This window comes from Corvus moneduloides, chromosome Z (genome assembly GCF_009650955.1).
Source record: "Corvus moneduloides isolate bCorMon1 chromosome Z, bCorMon1.pri, whole genome shotgun sequence".
Classification (NCBI taxonomy): Eukaryota; Metazoa; Chordata; class Aves; order Passeriformes; family Corvidae; genus Corvus; species Corvus moneduloides.
In genome coordinates this window covers 365,148-384,600 of record NC_045511.1, presented here as the reverse complement: position 1 = coordinate 384,600, position 19,453 = coordinate 365,148, and the positions used below count along the sequence as shown (strand labels likewise).

General features: G+C 43.9%; 1 protein-coding gene across 9 annotated transcripts in view; it reads left to right on the top strand.

Annotated features, from left to right (window-relative positions):
• NEDD4L (NEDD4 like E3 ubiquitin protein ligase) overlaps positions 1 to 19,453 on the top strand; it is a 104,624-nt gene that overhangs the window by 39,464 nt on the left and 45,707 nt on the right. For 4 of the 9 annotated variants that reach the window (XM_032095998.1, XM_032095997.1, XM_032095999.1 and 1 more), the window contains exons 3-5: positions 7,930 to 8,011; positions 11,514 to 11,552; positions 12,966 to 13,019. In XM_032095998.1, the coding sequence (XP_031951889.1) occupies positions 7,930 to 8,011; positions 11,514 to 11,552; positions 12,966 to 13,019 (175 nt within the window). Of the gene's footprint in view, positions 1 to 7,929; positions 8,012 to 11,513; positions 11,553 to 12,965; positions 13,020 to 15,957; positions 17,381 to 19,453 lie in introns of those variants that run through there. The other 5 variants (XM_032095991.1, XM_032095992.1, XM_032095993.1 and 2 more) reach the window with 5 other exon arrangements.

The window sequence follows — 19,453 nt, the reverse complement described above, 5'->3', positions numbered from 1 at the left end:
GTAGCAACACAGTGATGTGATTCTCAGGGGTTTGGTTTTACCTCAGTAGCTGAAGAATAACATGAGACTTCAGGCAAGTGGATTCAAAAGGTTTTGATGTAATTAGCTCATTACTCTTATTATGCACATGGCCAGTTTTGTCCCTTTTGAACCTGGCTAATTCCTTAACCGCAGTGAATTCCACAGACTAATTATAGATTTCCTTTGCTTTCTGCCTTCTTCTGTTGTCAAATGCCATTCTGTTGCTGTGTTTGCCTGCAGCAGCTGAGGACACGGTTCTGCATCCGTGGGCGGGCGAACAGCTCGGTGTGAGCCATGCTTTCTGGGAATGGGATGACAAGTTACACCTGCTAAATCCGTGCTGCTGAGCTGTGCTCAGACCACTCTTGCCTCTGCTGAGCACAGAACCTGGCAAAAGTCGCTGACAGTGCTCTGCAGTTGCGCCCTGTGCGAGGACTGCCCTTGGTCCACACGAGCACTTGTGAGGTGCTGCGGTGACTGAGATAAGGACCTGGCCTGGGATTAGGGCAGCCCGGGCTGAAGGAAGGAGGGAAGGCTGACCCAGGTTTAATCCACATTCACTTCCCCGCCTGTTTCATCTCTGCAGTGCGAGGTATGTGCTTGCTGGCAGAGCAGGGGACAGGATGGGGACAGGGACAGGGTGGGTGGTGAGTGAGCTCCAGCAGCAGTGCTCACTTAGGTCCTTCAAAATGCCTTGGAAACTGGGGCCTCTGTGTAACAGGCTGTGCTGGCTAAGCCTGTTCCCAAGCACAGTCCATGCATGTGGCATTCATGGGCAGGGATGCTGCCTGGAATTCCTGTGCTGAGTTTTTCTCTTCCAAAAGCCAGGTGTCATGGAGTTTTCGCTCTCCTTCCCCACCCCCGCTGGATTTTGGAACTTGTTAAGATATTTTGGGAGTGTGAAGTGGCATAGGAAAATCTATGCATACATCAGCCCCTCAGCTCCAGGGGCTGATGTATGCATATTCTGTTAGAGCATTTATTTAACCTTTGGAAAAAAACTGGCCTCAGGGAGGGAAGAAACCCCATATTTACACTTCCATCTGTTTTGGAAGATTAAAATATTCTTTATGCTCTGGGGGTCTTCCAAGAGAGCAAGAATACAAAAGGAATCCATCCCGTTACCCTTTATTAGAACATAACATGGTAAAGGAAGGTGGAGACACTGGAGGTGGGGTTTGAGGTATAATTTTTAACTCCTTTTTTCACCCACAGGCACTTCTTCGCAGCTGTCTATGATGTGAGTCATTATCTCTAGCGCTCTTTGGTAAAGCCTTGCTACGTTTCTTGTAGAATCAGATGAAGTGTGAGCCTTTCTTTGGGAAATAAAACACTAGAAGGGAAATGGGAGGTCTGTAAAATGACTCTGGGATTTGGCATGGAGGAGTGAGATTTTGGGATGCTTAGGCACAATGGATTGCAAGTTTGGCTTTGCGGTGAAGGGTAAGGTAAGGTTTTGTTTTCTTTTCAGAAGCTGATGTTCCTGTATCCTTGTATGATCAGACACTTCGTACTTTGCTTTAGTCACAGGACCTGAGACTTGTATGACAGTGGGGTCAAAATCTTCCTTCTCTTTGAGAAAAACTCCTAATGGATGTTACTCAGTACAGGGAGAAAGATGAAACCCAGAGGGCTCGTGCTAAAATAAAACCAGGGAGAACACACAGCCGGTATGCTCTGGAGCATTCCTTGTAGTTAATTGCTGTGTACTCTTATTGTACTTCTCCCTTCTTACAGTGCAGGAGTGGGGAAAGTCACTGGGGCAATGGTTATTGGGATAAAATGATAGTGACTGTAAGAGGTTCTGCCTTAGAACGTTGTCTTTACTGCTCTCTGTAAAACTTGGTTAGAAGTATCTCATTATAATTCTAATCTTTTTTAATGATGCATGTTTTGGGCTTTGTTTCCCTCATTTCTTTGAATCTGAAAGTGACTAAGCAAAACCTTGGAATTTAAAAAAATCTTTGGAACTTTTTAAGCTCCACTAAGTGCACACACAGACAGAGTTTCTCTAAGTGTGTTTAAATTATTCTGAAAAACATTTTTGGGTTCACAGAATTTCCTCTCGCCAAGCATAACCTGCTTTTCAGCCCTGATATTAACTGCTGTCCATGGGGCTCCCATAATTTTCTGGAGATTCCTTGAGATGAATGTTCTTGAAGATGGTGTATGTTACTGATCTGAATTTGTAAATGGTGGTCTTGAAGGCATGTTGTCTGTAAAAGCACATTTCCAGTAGTACAGGCTGCAGTCTGCAGATTTACCGGAGTGTCCGTGCAGAGCAGGTTGGCTCCTTCAGTGCTGAGCTGCCGTGGGCACCTGGACACGTCTGCCTCTGTACCTGCCCACAGGTGGAGGGACCCCCAAACCAGGCAAACCCAGAGCCCTCAGCCATCCCAGTGCCATGGGAAGGAGGTGGCCTGAGGTCTTTCACTGTTCTTGACAGAAATCTGAAGGTGATCATTTTGGGGAATGTTGAAACATTCAACTTCTCTGACTCGGGTGTACAGGGAGGCACGTGCCTTAAGGGCTCGGTGAGGATGTTTTTCTGTGTATACCTGCACTGATGAGAACGCAGGTAGATTGGATGGGTTGAGGGGGTGGGAAAAGGGGATGGATGAAGATTAACCGATAGCCGAATAGAGGACCCCTCAAGACCAGGGAAAGAATCAGATTGGGATGTGGCTTCAGGGAAGAGGCTTCTCTGCCTTTGTGTTGGAGTGTGCTGGTATTTCTGTAGCCAGAATTACAGGAGCTGTTGATCAGTTCTTTCACATATGTGAGGCAGAAAAGGGGCAGCACAAAGGGAATGGTTTTGTGTTTCTTACAGCAGCAAAATTATCTGGTGCAAGACTGTTCCACAGAAACCAGTCAGGCTATTTTGAAATGCAAAGTTTGCCCGCGCATGACAAGCCTGGCATTCACGCACTTGCATAACAACTGTTACTAAATTTTATATGTGAGGAGGCGGTTTCAGCTTTTAAAATAAAAATAGAGCCATGTAGGCCTTAGTAGTTCCATTGTTCTTTCACGTGTGCCTGTGCTCTCCACCCCCTTCTTTTGGAGCTTAAAATAAGTAAATAATACATCATGTCACTGGCAGAAGCTAGTTTGAGACTTGCTTTCAAAACTGTTTCAAAAGTATAGAGCAAATGTGATTCCAGACTCAAGTGAACAAATACGAAACTATTCATGGGCCCCAGTTTCACACTGCTCCAAAGTAATGTGATTTTTAAAGGAGGCTGAACTTCCTTAAGATTTTTTGCTGGAGTTTTTAAGTCATCAGTGCTTTTGTTGTCTTCCAGAAGAAGAGCTGGAAGCTGCCTTTTCATGCAAAGATTCACATGAAAGATGATAATTATGTATCTACAATTGCTTGAGCTTTAAGAAAATGCCATACACTGCAAGGTGGCAAATACGTGGCAAATAGCTAGTTCTGGATGTCTGAGGGATTCCAGAGGTCAGAAAAAGGATTTCTTAAGACCTCAGATTGTTTTGATGGCTGTTGTTCTGCCAAACTCTCTTTGTACTAACTTGTGGTTATGATTAACATAACTTTCATTATTAGCATCCTTTTCTTAGGATTCCCTTTTATTCTCCAGAGAGCTGTTATCAGCTTCAAGGTTCTCCTGATCTTGGCAGGCACCGATGTTCTCTTTAGGTTTTGGCCGATCATGTTGGGATAGATGAGATTTAGTGCTTTTATAATTTTCAATTTTATAGCGAGGAGCATTTTAGATAGATGTTCCACAAATCAACTCCCCTTCATCTCCAGTCACTGGTATGATGGTGACTGGGCTCGTTTCTCTTTTAAACACTACTTGGTCCTTTGAATGTCTGATAATACATATGAATATATGCACTGACTTCTCCTGTGTGATGGCATTGTCAGGTGTAAGAAGTGTAAAGCATTAAATACTGTACCTTTCAGATTGAGTATAGCTGTGCCTTCACTGCACATGGAGCGGGTTTTACCTGCCTTGTATTTTGTTGTTGCATTTTATTACGAAGATTTATTACCTGGATAGAAGGAGCCCTATAGTGGGTAAAAGAAACCTGTATTTCCCCTCCCCAGTAAGCCTTCACTGCAAAACCAGCTTCTCTTTCAGTGAGGAATACCCTCCCAGGTAGAGGGTGTTCTCTTTGTTGCCCTCAATGTAGGTTTATGATGTCCCGCACTACAGTTGGGTCACCTCTTGGGCACAGCGACCTCGCTGCATTGGGTGGCTCTCTGTCAGTCTGTCATGTCCTGGTGTTGGTGTCCCTGTGGATGCAATACTGTTTGAGTGCTGCCAGTGTAACTCTGGGTATGGGCTGGCCATCTGTAGTGTCCCCAGGCTCCAGGCTTGCGGTTCATTTTCTGTATCCATTTTCTGGTATTGCAGGGGTTCTACCGGAACACCCCGTAGATTCCACCTGGATATTTCCTACATTAACAGCTTCCTAGCAGTCCATGACTGTCAATTTGTTGTGCTGCAGGTTTCATTAAGATGGCATTTTAACACTGGTACCGGTGTAAAAATTCATATAGAGAAAGTTTTCTACTTGTAGTTTTCTGTTTTGCAACATTTCCACCTTTAGTTCTTTATCCTCTTCCCCAGGCAAACCCAGTACTTTTCCTCAAAGCAACCTCTGCAGCAAGTTTTCCTAGCAAAGTGCAGAACGGTTGGTTCCATGTGTCATATACATGATGTCATCCACATGAGTGGAAGGGCTTCACTCTGCTCATCCAGTGTCACGCTCCTAAGTTTTTCCAGCATCCCCTTTTAAATCCTGATGCAAGTCAGCAGTTCAGGGCTGAGACTGACATTCACAAGGAACTGTGGGATGAGCTGCTTTATTTTCCACTTGTATTTAGAGCACAATGAAAGTATTCATGCATCACTTGGAATGGTGCTTTTCAGGAGTGCCATAAGGGGGGGGTTTATAGTGATTTCTTGAGGAGTGAGTGAGTCTGCCAGAGGAAAGTCAAGAAAGCAGTGTTTCATTTTAATCCCTGTCTCCCCTGCTTTTAATCAGTCAATTTCAGGGTGAGAATATCTGGCAGGTACAACTCCAGACCGATTCAAGTCTGCTTTCTGTGCTCAAAAGTTAGAATCATAGAACCATAGAATATGTTGAGTTGGAAGGGACCCATCAGGATCATCGAGTCCCAGCTCCTGGCCCTGCAGAGGACATCCCAAGAATCTCACCATGTGCCTGAGAGCATTGTCCAAACTCGTCTTGTTGGTTTGTTGGGGTTTTTTTGTGCTTTCAGCAGGTCTTATTTATTATTGTGTCTTCTGACACCTGAACCATCAGGATTTTCTTCCTTTTACACATCTGCAGACACTGCTGTCAGACAGGAATCTGGTATTTTACTGCTTGTCTTCGTGTCTTTTTCATTCCAATTTGTGGATAGGTTTTCCACTGAATTTTAACAGACCAGATGCTTTATTTCTTTGTTTTGCAAGTTTTCCTCAATTTTACTGATGTTCATGTTTTTGTCTAATAACTCTTCCGTGTCAGTACTGATTTTCCCTTGCATAGATGCCGTGTTTATCTGGAATACTTGCTGTTAGTTGGGTTTTCAGGGTGCAATTAACCATGGTAAAGTTCCCTCAGTGTTTCTGCTGCTGCTTTGACATGTAGTGTCTGTTCTCTGGGATCCCAGTCATTTTGTTTTGCTGCTGTAGTTATGTTCTTAATTGGGGTTCTGCCTTCTTCCATTCTTTGCCCATTCTCCGATTCCTTCAGCAGTTTGTCAGTTACAATGTCTGCTCCCTAGGAAGTCTCAGCTGCTCTGTGTTATTTTCCTGGTAGCTGTATGGATCCCGGGAGCAGCGGTTGTGTTACCTGCAGAGCAGATGGCAGACCAGGATCCAAATAACTGGGGCTGTCCAGACCCCTGGATTTCACCTGAAGCTGCTCAGTTAATGGCACTTGCAAATTAGACTGCTTATTTAGTTGTTAGAATCTGAGCCTGATTCTAAGTAATAAGTTTCTTAAAAGCTTTATGATGTTATTTATTTACTGACTTCTACACGTAAGAATTTTAGTATTGATCAAGTGCTTTCTAGTCACTAAGAGCTCCTGTAACTGCAGCGTGAAGAACTGTCTGACGGTACTGATGACTTCTGTGTTCCCCATGGCCTGATGGGGCTGGGAAGGGACCCCTGCATTCCTCATGGCCCATTGCCTTCAACTGGTACCTCTCCTCTGCAGCGTTCCCGTGCAAGCTCCGTGAAGAGCTGTTCTGCCACCGGGGGTGGGCAACCTGGGGGGCAGAGCAAGTGGCCGCAGTGCAGGGCTGTGTGGCACTGCTCCACCTGGGGCAGTGTCAGCTTTCCTTGGCCTCCAGTCTCTGTTTTGCTACGTGTTTGTTTTAAGTAAACAACTGTGTGGAAGTAAACAGTCTCAAATATCCAATTGTTCGAGTAAACTGCAGCCTCACCCTCAGGACCGAGAGCTTGGCTAGACAGCTCAGTCTGACGCACTCTGTCCTGCTTTTAGAGCAGGCAGACGTGTCAGTAGTCTGTTCAGTAAAGGCAAAATTTCCTTACTGAAATTTGTAATAAACTTAATTATTCTCTATTTTTTTTTAAATAGAAATAGATGGGAAAAAAAATCATCTGTGCCACTTCCATGGTTTTCATTTTCTGTAGGCAGAAGATTCATCCTAAAAAATTTTAGCACTAAAAAATTGTAGTATTTCTAAGGGTTCCTGAAAACAACGTTGCCCAAGTATGGATTGATATCCTAAATCTGGGGGGATACCTGTAAATATTAGCACGGTACATCAAGCAATTCAAAGCAGCATCAGCATTTCTTTATAATCAAAGTGATGCTTTGCTTTCTTCTAAACCTTGGTGCTTAATGCTGAACTTAATTGCAGTTTAAGCAGGTGCATTTATGTGCACGTACTGATAGAAATAATCAATCCAACATGATGTCTTGTTTATTCTTGTTTCCACCTTTGTGGCACTTTATATTCCAAGTACATGGAGTTTCCAGTATAATGAACATGCAAGCACTGATTGTTCTGTAGTGATACTGTCACAAAATAGTTCCTTAAATTTAAAAACTATCAGAGAATATTTCGATGACTTGGTTGGTAATCTGAGTGTCTGGTGGTATTGTGAGTGTCTCTTGTTGATGCTTTCAAGAAACCTTGGATCAGCATTAAGCTGAGTGTGCTGCAGCCTTGAGAGGGAAGCACCAGAGCAGGTCAGAGTCCTGGTTTTACTCAGGCACCCATTTCCTCCCTTCAAGCAGAGGCTCTGCTCCAGTTCCACTTCCTGACATTGTACCCATGTGAAGTTCATCTGTTCCTGCAGGATGCTGTTTCTCCCAGTTTAGAGCACAGAACCATGGAATGGTTTGTGTTGGGAGGGGCCTTAAAGACCATCCCAATTCCACCCTCTGCCGTGGGCAGGAACACCTTCCACTAGAGCAGGTTGCTCACTGCCCTGTCTGTCTGAATCACTGCAGCTTGGTTTTATGGCTCAAAACAATTATAACCACTGCTTCAAAATACTTCCAGTTGCACTTCCAGTCAGCCTCCAGGGGTTAGTTACAGCCAGTCCCTTCCAAACCTCATGGCTCCTATTTTTCCCTGACTGGTTTTAATGGACTACCATGGGCGTGCTCGTGGGCAGGAGCTGTGTGGGAGCAGGCAGTTCTTGCCCCCAGCAGGGACAGAGCTGCAGGGAATGATCTCTGCTGTCATGGGCAGTGTTTAACTGAGCACATTCCAACACTCATTTTCAATGTGTGAGCAGCTTACTAGAGTTCCGAGGTTTCACTGAAGACAATTCCACTAGAAGTGTTTGGAGGTGCTGTTGTCATCCAGTTAAATGAAAAATTCCTTCTGCAATGCTCTTTGGCTGTACAATTATAGGCCATTAAATCTTATGTCTTCTTTTGCAGTGACCCATATGTGAAACTTTCCTTGTATGTAGCAGATGAGAACAGAGAACTTGCTCTTGTGCAGACAAAAACTATCAAAAAGGTATGTAGATACTCTTTTTAATTCTATGGCTTTGGAGTGATTAAGAACGCTGGCACACAATTGTATAACATAATGCAGCACTAATTAAAACCGTTATGTACATGTATAGCAACTGGATAATGTGGTTTTTCTCCAAACCGAAATGAGAGAACGAGTGCCTGCAACCTCATTGTGTCTGGCCTGGAGACACCACCTAACATGTTCCATATTGTTCCCTAAAGCTTGGCTTATCAAATCCCACTGCACCATTCACAGGTTCTTTTATCAAATTCGTATTTCACTGAAAGACATGGCTGAAATAAAGGACTGAGAAATTCTGCTTTAATTATCATCTATCTGACTTTTAGCAAAAATGATCATTCTTTAATATGTCTGTTCAGAATTTCCATTTTCAAAATTATTTTCTTAATATGGGAATTTAAAACAACCAGATGACAGAATATATGCTGTAAGAAAAGCCTGGGAATTCTTACATTTTCAGGTAGAACCAAAATTGAGTTTTATTTCATTTCTTAATTTCAATCCTCACAAACAAAATTCCACCAGGGGATATTTGTCATTATCAGGACCTAAGATTTTGTAAGAATATATATATTTTTTGAATTTGCTGATATTGGTGGCAGAGAGAAAAAAAATCATAAGCTATATGAAAAGGGAAAATAATGAGTTGTCATTTTTTATGGAGGTATTTAGAATCAACAGGGCTTCAGTTGAAATCATTGCTGCAAAACAGAATAGTGAGGAGAATTTTGTTATTGAAAACACAAACCAGGATGATGTGGTTCTAAAACCAGGACATTAGGTGTCATGAGAAGACCACTGTGGAATCCTGGAGGTGTGTAAGATCCAAGCAGAACTTGTCCTGGAACCAGGGCATATTTGATGTGGAAAAGGAATTTTTCAAAGATGTCCTGGTTAGCCGTTGGTGCTTGTTTCATTGCCAGGACTGCATCTGCCTTTTTTCACTGTTTCGTCTCACTGAGTCACTTAAAGCCTGGATGTTCTCAGTCATTTCTGTAACAGTGGTATTATTTCATATGTTGGAAAGTTGTAGTTGGTAATTTCTGGTTTGAATTGTTAAATTTCATCTCAAGGCAGAGTTCTTCCTGTGCAATTTGCAGTCCTCTCTCTATTTTGTAAATAGCAAACACCATTAGCTTATCTTGGTTTTGAGTTAAAATCATTAATAAAAATGTACTGAGTACAATCAATCTGAGGAATGACTGACTGGCAGTTACCTCCTTCAGCTCTGTAACTGTGTCTAACCCTTCACAAGTTTCTCATTTTTTTCCTCGTTTTTGTGTTCCTCAGTTGAATGGGTAACTTTGTGTGGCACTGCCTTGCCAGGAGTGCCTTTGGGAAAGCAAAAGGAACTGCAGTGTCCCTTTTTTGTTCTCCTTTTCCATGACCTGTGCTGTTGTCTGATCTGTATCCTACTGCACAGCTGGACTGTGCCTCTGAGAGTGCTTCATTACAGCCAAAGGGGTTAAATGCACATTGTTTTCTTACTCTGAAAAAATAAAGTTACCAGAAGAATGTCAGCTTCATGTGGCATGACCTACCTGGGTTGAATTTCTGAGGCTTTTTGTTTCGATTTATCTCCCTCCATTGTTAATCCAGCTGTAAGGTTTGATTAATGCGTTGTACTTCTTTTTGGAGCTGTGTTTGGAATGCCCTGCTGGAAAGGATGTCTCTGAAGTAGGGAAAGCTGGATTTGCTGTTTGCTGCCTTCTGATCCTGTAACATGGTCAGTGTGTTCTTTAAATTCCTGCTGGAATTTAAAAGTTTGGATGAAAATTATCCAGTTTCTTCAATTTCTTCACCTTGACTGCGCTGAGCTCCGAAGACTTCTACCTTTCCCATATGGAATATTAAAAATAGTTTTCCATCTCTGAGAATGCTCAGTCTCCTCATTGAGCTCCAGTACTCAGGAGCATCATTTATCTCCATGTCCTCATTTTCTGTGTAGGGTTGAAAACCCTTCTGGAGTACCCGAGGAAGGTCCAGCTCAGCTTGGCTCCTGGCAGTCCTTTGTGCAGCACTTGCCCTTTTTAGGATGTAGCTCTTCTTGAGGTTGAGTTTCTGTTATTGTTGCCCTGCTCATGTCCTGTATGGAGCTATTGCTGCAATTCCTTCTCCTTTGGTGGCACTCAGGTCTTTGCACTTTCAGCCTTGGCCCACTAAGAGTGGGACCTGTAAAGATGGAAGAAATTTCTGTGAGTTACCAGGCATTTACCAAAGACTGCTGCCTTTCCATCAGATTTCCCTGAACTTTGTGGTTAAGCATCATTAGGAATTAATGGGTTATCAATGGGCAGTAGTGCCCTCAAATTCAGTGTTAAGGCAGTCCTTGCTTTGGTAAATTGTATGTACCCTCTCTTGCTGACAGCAGGAGCATTTGAGGAATACAAGTGTTTAAAATGTAGCATTGTTTTTCTTACTGCTTCATTTTAATTTATATTTTTCTGAATACATTTGTGCTCCTTCAGGGAAAAAAAGCTGGAAGTTTCTTTGTGCCCACAACCCCCATCCTTACGCTTACCCTCATCCATTCACCTGCCCTTTACAGTGATCTTTTCTTTACGGAAGTATTTCCTGCTCTGCCATGAGGTCCTGTATTCCCAGTTTGTAGAGAGATGCAGTATAGTCAGCCCCCATGCCCTGCACATGAGGAATCTATTGGATCTATAGCAAGGAGTAAGATAAACAGCCAAGATTCCCCTTCTCTGCTAGAGCAGAATTGTTGTGGGTGTAGAGCCAATTTTTCCTGTCAGCTCTGCCCGTAAATCTCTGCTGTGTGAGAGCATGAGAGAATGATTTGGCATGAGCACAAAAACATTGGACACATTGTCCAATTGTTTTTATACTTACCCAAGCTTGAATTGTCCAAATTACTGTTTGTAGTTCTCATCTCTTTTTTTTTTATCAATTTATTATGTCATGCTTGAGCTCACTTCAGCTTGCAATCTATATGCACATTTTTTCTGTGCGTTTTAGTCAGGTTGTTAAAATTAAAATCCTTGGGCAGGGAAGAGGTTGGAATAATATCGTACCTATTCCAAGGAATAACCTTTTCTTTTGTTCTTTTTTTATTTTTCTGTTTCTTTCACAGTAAAAATCTGAGCATATTTTTGTAGCCTTAAAGTTACCTTTGTGTTTAAAAAATACTTTTTTTAAAATTTGGGTTTAAATTAATCTTGAGTATGAAATGTCTTCAGGTTTTATTTCTATAGGTTCTCAATGGTTTTTCTTTTAATCATCAAACTCTATTTATATTTAACATCTATTTTAGGATCATCTGACTCAAATTTTATCATCCCACGTTTGGTTTACTCAATAGAGAATTTCTAGATGGCAATATATTTTTCAATTTCTTTTATTACATGCTTTTCTTTCTCTTTTATTTCCCTAGAAAACTGTCATTTTCATGCATGTTTTTATAATTGCAAACCAGAAAACCTAAAGAAACTTTAGTATGTAAATACTGTTATTTCTTTTACAGACACTGAACCCAAAATGGAATGAAGAGTTTTATTTTAGAGTAAGTGTCTCTTTATTTGCGGTCATTATCAGGACATGCACAGCTAATCTTATTTTATATTTGTTGTTCATGTGTTTACTTAAAAGACCTGCTTGCCATGATGTACTTGCTGTTGTGTTTCTGCAGGGATGGAATGATCAGCAGGAGCTGGCACCAGGTTACTTAGAAACAGTTTCACAACCTGCCATTGTGTAAATGTGAAGGACAGTAACTTCGCTACTTAGTTGCAGACAATATTTTTCCAAAGAGGAATGGTTGAATTTTAGTGTAGCTGTAGCTTCCAGCAAAGCAGGTCAGGTAGAATTTCAGGGGGTTTCAAGCATTAATCTCGAGCAGCTGCCCGAGGGCAGATGTGGCAGATTGTTCTGGGCGGGAGTTGTGCCGGACGCGGGGAGCTGCCTGCTGGGATGGGAGCTGGGAGAGCAGTGCCGTCAGTGGAATGTTCAGTGCACGGGCCTCAGCTTCATGGGGAATGCTTATTTGTACCCATGTACCAAACAGCTTTTCTGGAGTTTGCAGCTAAGTAATACAAATCTAAAATCTCAGGGAAAGGGAATGCACAAAAGTGCTGCAAAACCTCTGGTATGGTTCATAGAAGCTCTGTTAAAACATCTTGACAGTCCTAAGCGATAATGGGATCTATCAAGTAATTTAGACCCTATTTTGTGTGTCACAGTTCTCTGATTTTCTCAAAACTGACAAGTCCATTGCCAGCCCATAGCATTATCAGTGCATCGTGGTATATTATTTCTAAATTTTCTTAATTAAATGTGCTGGTCATAGTAACCTGGCTTGCAAAGGCTTTCTGAAAAAATATATCAACTGGATCAAACACTATAAAACTTTTTGTTGTTGAATAGCAGCTGTTTTGTTTTCCTGACAGAGTTCTTTTTATGTTTGTTTTTGTCCTTTTAAATGTTGGCAGTCTTTCTGCTTCAATTTAAGTAAATGCAGATAAGTCTCTGGAGGTATATTTGCTGTTTTCAGGTGTTGGGGAGACTTCTGTTGAGTGTTCCAAGACCATGTATGCTAAATGGGCTAGAGAATGGTGAGCGATGGACAGTCAGAAACATATCTGAATGTGAAATTCTGAAGGAAATGCAGCAAAACTCTGCTCCTCGTAAATCAATCAATCGCTTAGTGAAGGAGCCCTGATAATCTGTCCAGCCTGGGACTGGGGGTCCTCTGCCAGGGAAATGCAGTAACTGAGCACAGCAAATGAAAGCTTTCATGTCAACTGCCAGGCTCTTCCCAGTTGCTGCAAGGTTCTGGTGCTCCAGTTTAAGTAAAGATTTACATCAGAGCTGTTAGTCCTGTCCTGGTTGCCTTGGTTTAATTGCTGCCTGAGCTAGTACGCAGATACTGTTATTGTCCAGCTACTGAACTTCCAGTGACATTTGGATTTTCTCCCAGGTAAACCCAACCAACCATCGGCTCCTGTTCGAGGTGTTTGATGAAAACAGACTGGTGAGTGCTTGTCTTGGTTGTGTTACACCAATCACAAGGCTCTGTGTGCCGCAGCTGATGGAAATACAACACAGCTTAAAGGTGTCTTTAGACTGTTGTTTCAGTGAGCGTGCCAAGAAATGCGGATAGATGCATAAAAACCATTTGGGTTTGGGACTAAAAGGGCACTAAAGTAGTGCCCTGCTGGGTCAGACCAAAATAGTCCTCCTCACCCAGCCCTCTGACTGCAAAACCCTCACTCTGTCCTTCTGTAGGCCTCTCCACTGCAAACCAATTAAGTCCTGACCTTTTTAGTCGCCGATAAAGCAGCTCCTTCAGCCCCTGACCATTTTAGTGTGCCTTTGTAGTCCTTTAATGCTTCTGCATCTTGCTTTGGGAGGTGGTTACCAGAGCTGCACCTTGTGCTCACGAGGCACGTGTGAAGGTTTGAGGTCGTGGCAGAATGATGCTCTGTTGGGTTTCAGTTCTCTGCCTCACAATGCTCACATGTTAGTGGGTTTAGTCTGCCTGCATTTGGCCGATACAGTAGCTCTTCTGGAGGAGGCTTTTCACCTCTGACTTTTGCTTGCTTTTGTTGTAGTTATGATTCATGGGATAAGTGACAGTGTTCTCTGTACATCTGGGGTTAAACATGCCGGTGCAGTGGCACACTGGTGGATGGCTCTTGGGGGTTTGCCTTTTGAACATTGTAACACCATCTCTCTGTTCATGAGCTCAGGAATTAATGTTCTCTGGGCTGGGGGCGGTACAACCTTTACTAAACTTGTTCACTTTCTGAAAATGAGGATCAGAGTTGCAAGGATGCTTTCATTTTAAAAAACCCAGTGTAAAAACATCTGTCTTCAACAAACAGGTTCTTGCCTTCTGACTTGCTGATAAATAAAGAGCAAAGGAAACCACACAAGCTGTAATCTGGGGAGAAAGAGGAGTTGGAAGCCCAATGACTCAATCTTTCCTCAGGAGGAAGTAAATTGGTGAACCAGTGGCACTGTGCCTCTACAGTGGGCTGACTGGGAGTGTATTTATTTGTATATAATGATCATAAATGACCACTTGCACTGTTCAAACTGCCATGTGCCATTGGAACGCAAAGGTGCCATGGGAACGGGGACATGGGTTAGAGGAAAAATTTGTATACAGTGACAGCTGGGGAATGACAGGTTTGGGATACCCATTTCAGGCATATTCCTTTGGGTTTTCAAGTTTGGGTGCGCAGTACTGGCCTTACCCTGGCAGTTTCAGCACTTTTTATTGTTGAACCAATTTGTGTGTGTTCTCCTTCTGGTCCTACCTCCAAAGTCAGTCTGTCCTTGGGCTTGGAACCTCCTGGCCAAGGCAGCACCTGGGGTTAGGAGCCATTGCTTTCTTTCCAGGAGGCCTATGGCAAGGCAACTACTTTGGGGGGTTTGGAGTAGCAGGCTTCCATCAGGTTGTGTTTGTAGAATGAGGAGACACTGAACTGATTATTTTGGCTTTACTCTGACATACTTATTGTCAATACTTAAATGGCTCTTATCGGAAGGACTTTGTTCCCGCTTCCCAAATTACCAAAGTGCACTCTGTCTCTGCAGGTGTCCTTGCCTTTCTGTTCCCCAATCTCAACAGAGTAAATGTGATGCAGCTTCATTTTGGGTGCAGAGAACGTGTTCTTGAGTAATACGTTTTAGCTGAAAAATAAGATGAAATGATACCAATACCTGTGCTTCTGCAAGGCAATCTCCAGGACCATTGCTGCGTGGAAGCTAGTCCCATTTTTGTTGTGGCTCATAATCCACATAAAAAAATGGGGGATTGTGCTGGCTGCTGGCAGTTTGATCAGTTTGAGCTGCCATTGCTCTTGGGATTGGTAATTTTCTGGCTTTTGAAAGCAAGCTGCTTGCAAGTGGATTTCATTTGTCTAGGCAGAGGACTGACCCGCCACATAAAGATTTTCAGAGCTGTTGACAAGATTTAGGCTTTCCAATTCTTGCAGGGAACAGCTGTCCAGGCCCTGAGATGGAGCTGCTCTTATGGGTAACCACTTTCTTTTCTGGTGTGTGCTAAGAAGTGCACGCACCCTTCACGTGTGAGTGCCCTCAGGGCACTGAGTATCTGCATTGTAGCAGAGCCGACTTAGGGTGACTGGTTCATGTTCTGGTGTATCCTGTCTGCCTGTCCTTCTCCTGAGCTCTTCTGGCTCTCAGAGAACATAACTGTGCTCCGTGCTGGCAGTGCCACATGTGGTGGCATTGCTGACTCCCTCACTGGAGGCCAGCCAGGAGCGGGCAGTTCTGCGCAGGGTCTGAGACAAATCAGTACAAATGGGCATGCAACACCCAGCTCTGCTTTTCCCTCACCTGTACTGCCTGGTAAATCTGGAAAAGGAGCTTTGTGTCCTGCTCTCCTGCACATTTCTGCTGGTTTTACTGTGTGAGAGGTCTTTGCCAGAGGTATGGTTGCTTTGTTTGTAGTTACTCAAAGAGCAGTGCAGGTTATATTGCTGCTGGGGCTTTTTAAAGGGAAAAAGGTTGTTGCTTAATTGTGTTATGAGCATGGTTAAAATTGAAAGCATAACCATGCTATATTTATTCCTCTTCTGCCATGACAGCCCAGAGCTGTAACGCACCAAAATGTTATGCTTGAAAGAATTGTCCTCATTTGCATGTGGTGTTGACTTAAACTTTTAACACAAAATGGAAGTGGTTTTGTTGTAGTTACATTTTTCTGCAAGTGCTTTCTCCAAGTGTGCCGTGTGAATCTGATGTGGTTTAGATTTATAGCAGTGCTGAGTGTGTTTGCTGCCTCAGTCAGCTGCGAGAGCTGTCCCGCTGGGGCCGCTCCTCCCTGATGGAAAAGGAGCAGCTGGGAAGGTGCTGTTTCAGGCTCTTGCTGGCATTAAAAAAAAAAAAAAAGGAAAAAACAAACTCGCCACACGCTTACATTGGAGAGGGGGAACCAGGTCACGTGACTCCTACCATCCTACCCTATGTCACCGTGTGTGTAGGAGCGCTGACTGCTCCTGCCCAATCATGCCTGGAATGCTGCTTGCCACTTGGGCTATTTCTGCTATCTGTCGCTCCCAGGGCTGCAGTGCTAACCGTTTGGCAGATGGGACACTTTTTCTTCGAGTTTATGTCTTTGGTTTTTAACTTCTGGCAGTGCCTGAATTGTTGCTGTTCTCCCTCTCCTTTTCCCCTCTCTGTAAAACCATGGCCCATCGGCTGCGGTTTCATTTTGGCTCTGGGAGAAGCAACACAGCCCCTGAATCGGAGATCCTTGCCCGGGAGAGAGAAGATGACTTTTTCATGGCATTCCACACCTTGCCGAGGAGAAGCAGCCCTCACGCGTTCTCACGGCACGGAGCGGATTACGGCGGTGACGGAGATTTGCAAGAAGTGGGCTCCTTGAAAAGGAGCACATCCATGTTTATCCCGCAGCTGCTGAACGGCATCGACACGCGCCCCACCAGGAGCTCGTCCATGCAGATCTCGCTCCAGCGCAAAGCTGCCAGTGGCTGCACCGACGAGTGCACAGCCCTGGAATCTCCGGAGGAGATGCTTCCCTGTATATTCTCGGACTTCAGGGAGCATTATGCATCCCCTGTTGAAAACCACTCTTCTCCGAGCAGTCCGCAGGTGACTCCTGAAAGTTCTCCACCCAGGCCGATGGAAGAGTTGGGGCAACAGACAGATGGAACTGTTTCCTGTAACCGTAGAGTATTTCGTAGTATTCCTACTAATAACCAGAGTGAGGAGGCTTCGCTGGCTGCCCAACGAGAAGAAGCAGGTGAAGCGGCTTCAGGTTTAAACATAAGTGGTGTGAGGATTCAGCATCGGGCCTCAAGTGCGGATGTGCCTCAAGTTACTGTACTTCCCTTTGGTCCTGAGGCTCCAAATAACGCTCCCACCCCTGAACCCCGGCGTTGGTCCCTGCAGCATGTGCCGGATCTGTCAGCAAATTCAGGGAAAAAGTTCTTTGTTCTCCAGTTACAGCAGCCACAGACAAGTGGTACAGGCTCAGGAGGTGGATGTAACTTTGGCTTTACTGGAACAAAAGGGGACAGATTGGTCAGGTACCCTCGGATACGGCTGGAAAGGAGTACTTCCTACCCTGTCCAGCCACCAGCAGAAGCAATTAGCCCCATAGCTGATGGGCTGAATTCGGAACTGCCTGGAAATGGCAGGAACAGGGCAGAAATACCTAGAAGCAATTCAGTAGAGCGGATGCCTCAAGGGCAGGGATGCTTGTTTAAAATCAGACCAGATCAAAACACGAGGCAGCAGCACTTCAGGATTCTTGTCACACGTGGGCCTGAAGAACAAAGTCAGGGTGTTGGTAAAGAGGGTCACAGCACCCCTGGTCCTACAGCAGCTGGCACTGCAGTAAGTACAATGCTGAGTGTGCTGTGCTGGTGAAGTACGTGTGCTGGTAAAACACGGATTGCCTTACAAAGGCTGCCAGACTAGAGCCAACTGCAGCACTTCCATTGTTAGTGCTGGAATGTTCTGCATTTCTCTGGAGCAAGCCACGAATCATCTTTATTTCTAATCTAATGTAACTTTGCTCTCAGTTATGATTACATCCAGTGTAATATTTTCAGATCTTACTGTCACATGTTTCTTAATTCACTGTTACGTCAGCTGGAAAGATTTTTTAAAATCAGAGCCTTCAAATAGCAAATTAAGTGTTCCTGTTAGTTTAGTTGGCTGAGACCTTGCTGCATGAAGAGCTATTCATGCAGTCTTGGTTTTAAAAACAAGTACTTTGGCACTTTCTAAGTGTGATGAACACACGTGTACCTCTACACACTTTAAAAATTTGTATTGTAATGAAATAGTTGCTAAGACTGTGGGAATCTTAGGGTAATTTCAATCAAAATACTGGCTTAGTTAAGGTACCAAGAAGTCTGGGGGAAAAAAAAAAAAATCTTTGTTATAGTAGGTTTTTTTTTGTCCTCCTTCTGGAAGTGAAGAACATATCATACTTTTTGTATGCCACAAGTCCTGATCCAAGTCCAAGTGGCTTGGCATAGCTCAGTAAACAGTCTTGTTTGGATTTGCCTTGATTCGGTGTTAGGATGGCAAAATTAATCTCCTGTGTTTGCTTTGTTACAGCGGGTGAGGATTGATGGTTGATGTTTTCCAGCCACTTTTTCAAAGCCCAAAGTAGGAACGAAACTGAAGGGTTTAGATTAGTCATTTGCTTAAATTGCTTTGCCGTGCAATCCAACACGGCCCACTCGAGTTCCCAGCTCAGAGATGCTGTATTTAGCTTAGCGAGCTCCGGCTCCAGCTGTGGTACAGTCACCGAGGAGATTTCAGGCTCCATGGCTCCTGTGCTCTCAGGCGCTGAAATGCAGCACAGGGACAGCTGCTCCCTGCAGCAAGGCCAGGGGTGACTCTGCAGCTTTCCCGTGGAAAAGCTTATGAGCTCCATGTTTTTCTGGTTTAACCTTCTTTGGAGCTCTTCAAAAGAGTAAAATAAAAAGAAATCCCTTGCTGGTATAGGTTTGGTTCCAGGACACATCAGGGAGCAGAAAAAAGTGTGCCTGATTTTCCCTTTTCTATTTACTATCCGTTGTTCCTCTCCAAGATCAGCTGTTCATGGAGACCCACCACAGCCAGTTCTATAAGTAGCTGTGGGATGCCAGACCTAGCACAGAGGCAGCAGAGGTTTGCAGAGATGTGCCCTGGGGTCTGTGCAGCAGTTCTCATTTTCCTAGAGGATCTCCCCCACAAAGTCCCTGCTTTCAACCCCCTGTAGTAACAATTCCCTTACCAAAGACATGCTTCTGTGTTTCCAGAGGAGAATGAGGAAATTTGTTCCTCCGTGCTCTTGGTTTGAGCGACCGTGAGGAATGGATTGAGGCAGCCGTGCAGCATGGCAGGCACAGAGGCACTCAGCCCACGTGGCACTGTATCCTGCAGGGCAAAAGCTCTCAAAGGAAAAGAACTAATTGAAACTTAAACCTTTTTTGTGGTGTTTCTCATCTTTGTAGTAAATGCAGAAATACTGTGGGAATAGGTGACGGACTGAGCAGGATGCCGTGGGTAGTGTGGGGAAGGGAAGCGTTTTGGTGCAAGTTTTGTTGTATTTTTTGACCACAGAACATTTCTTGTTAAGGTGCCATTTTTAATCTGTCCCACAGAAGTTTGTTTGGAAGATCTATGATGTGAGTATCAGGAGTGCCTGAAATATGTGATTTCTTAAGCTGAGGGAAGAGGTTGCCATGGTTTACAGTTGATAGCATGAAAAAAATAATTGTGGTGTGTCCCAGTGCAAGAAGTTTATGTGTATGTGATTGATATAGGGCCTGGGCCAGGGCTGGGAGCAGCAGCTGCTGCAGCCTGATTTATCTCAGAGCAAATATCTGAGCGGGCGTCTGCAGTCCTGCTGCTCCGAGTGGTTGTGACCTTTCAAATATCTGCTCTTTTAGACAAGTGCTTTGGGGCAGG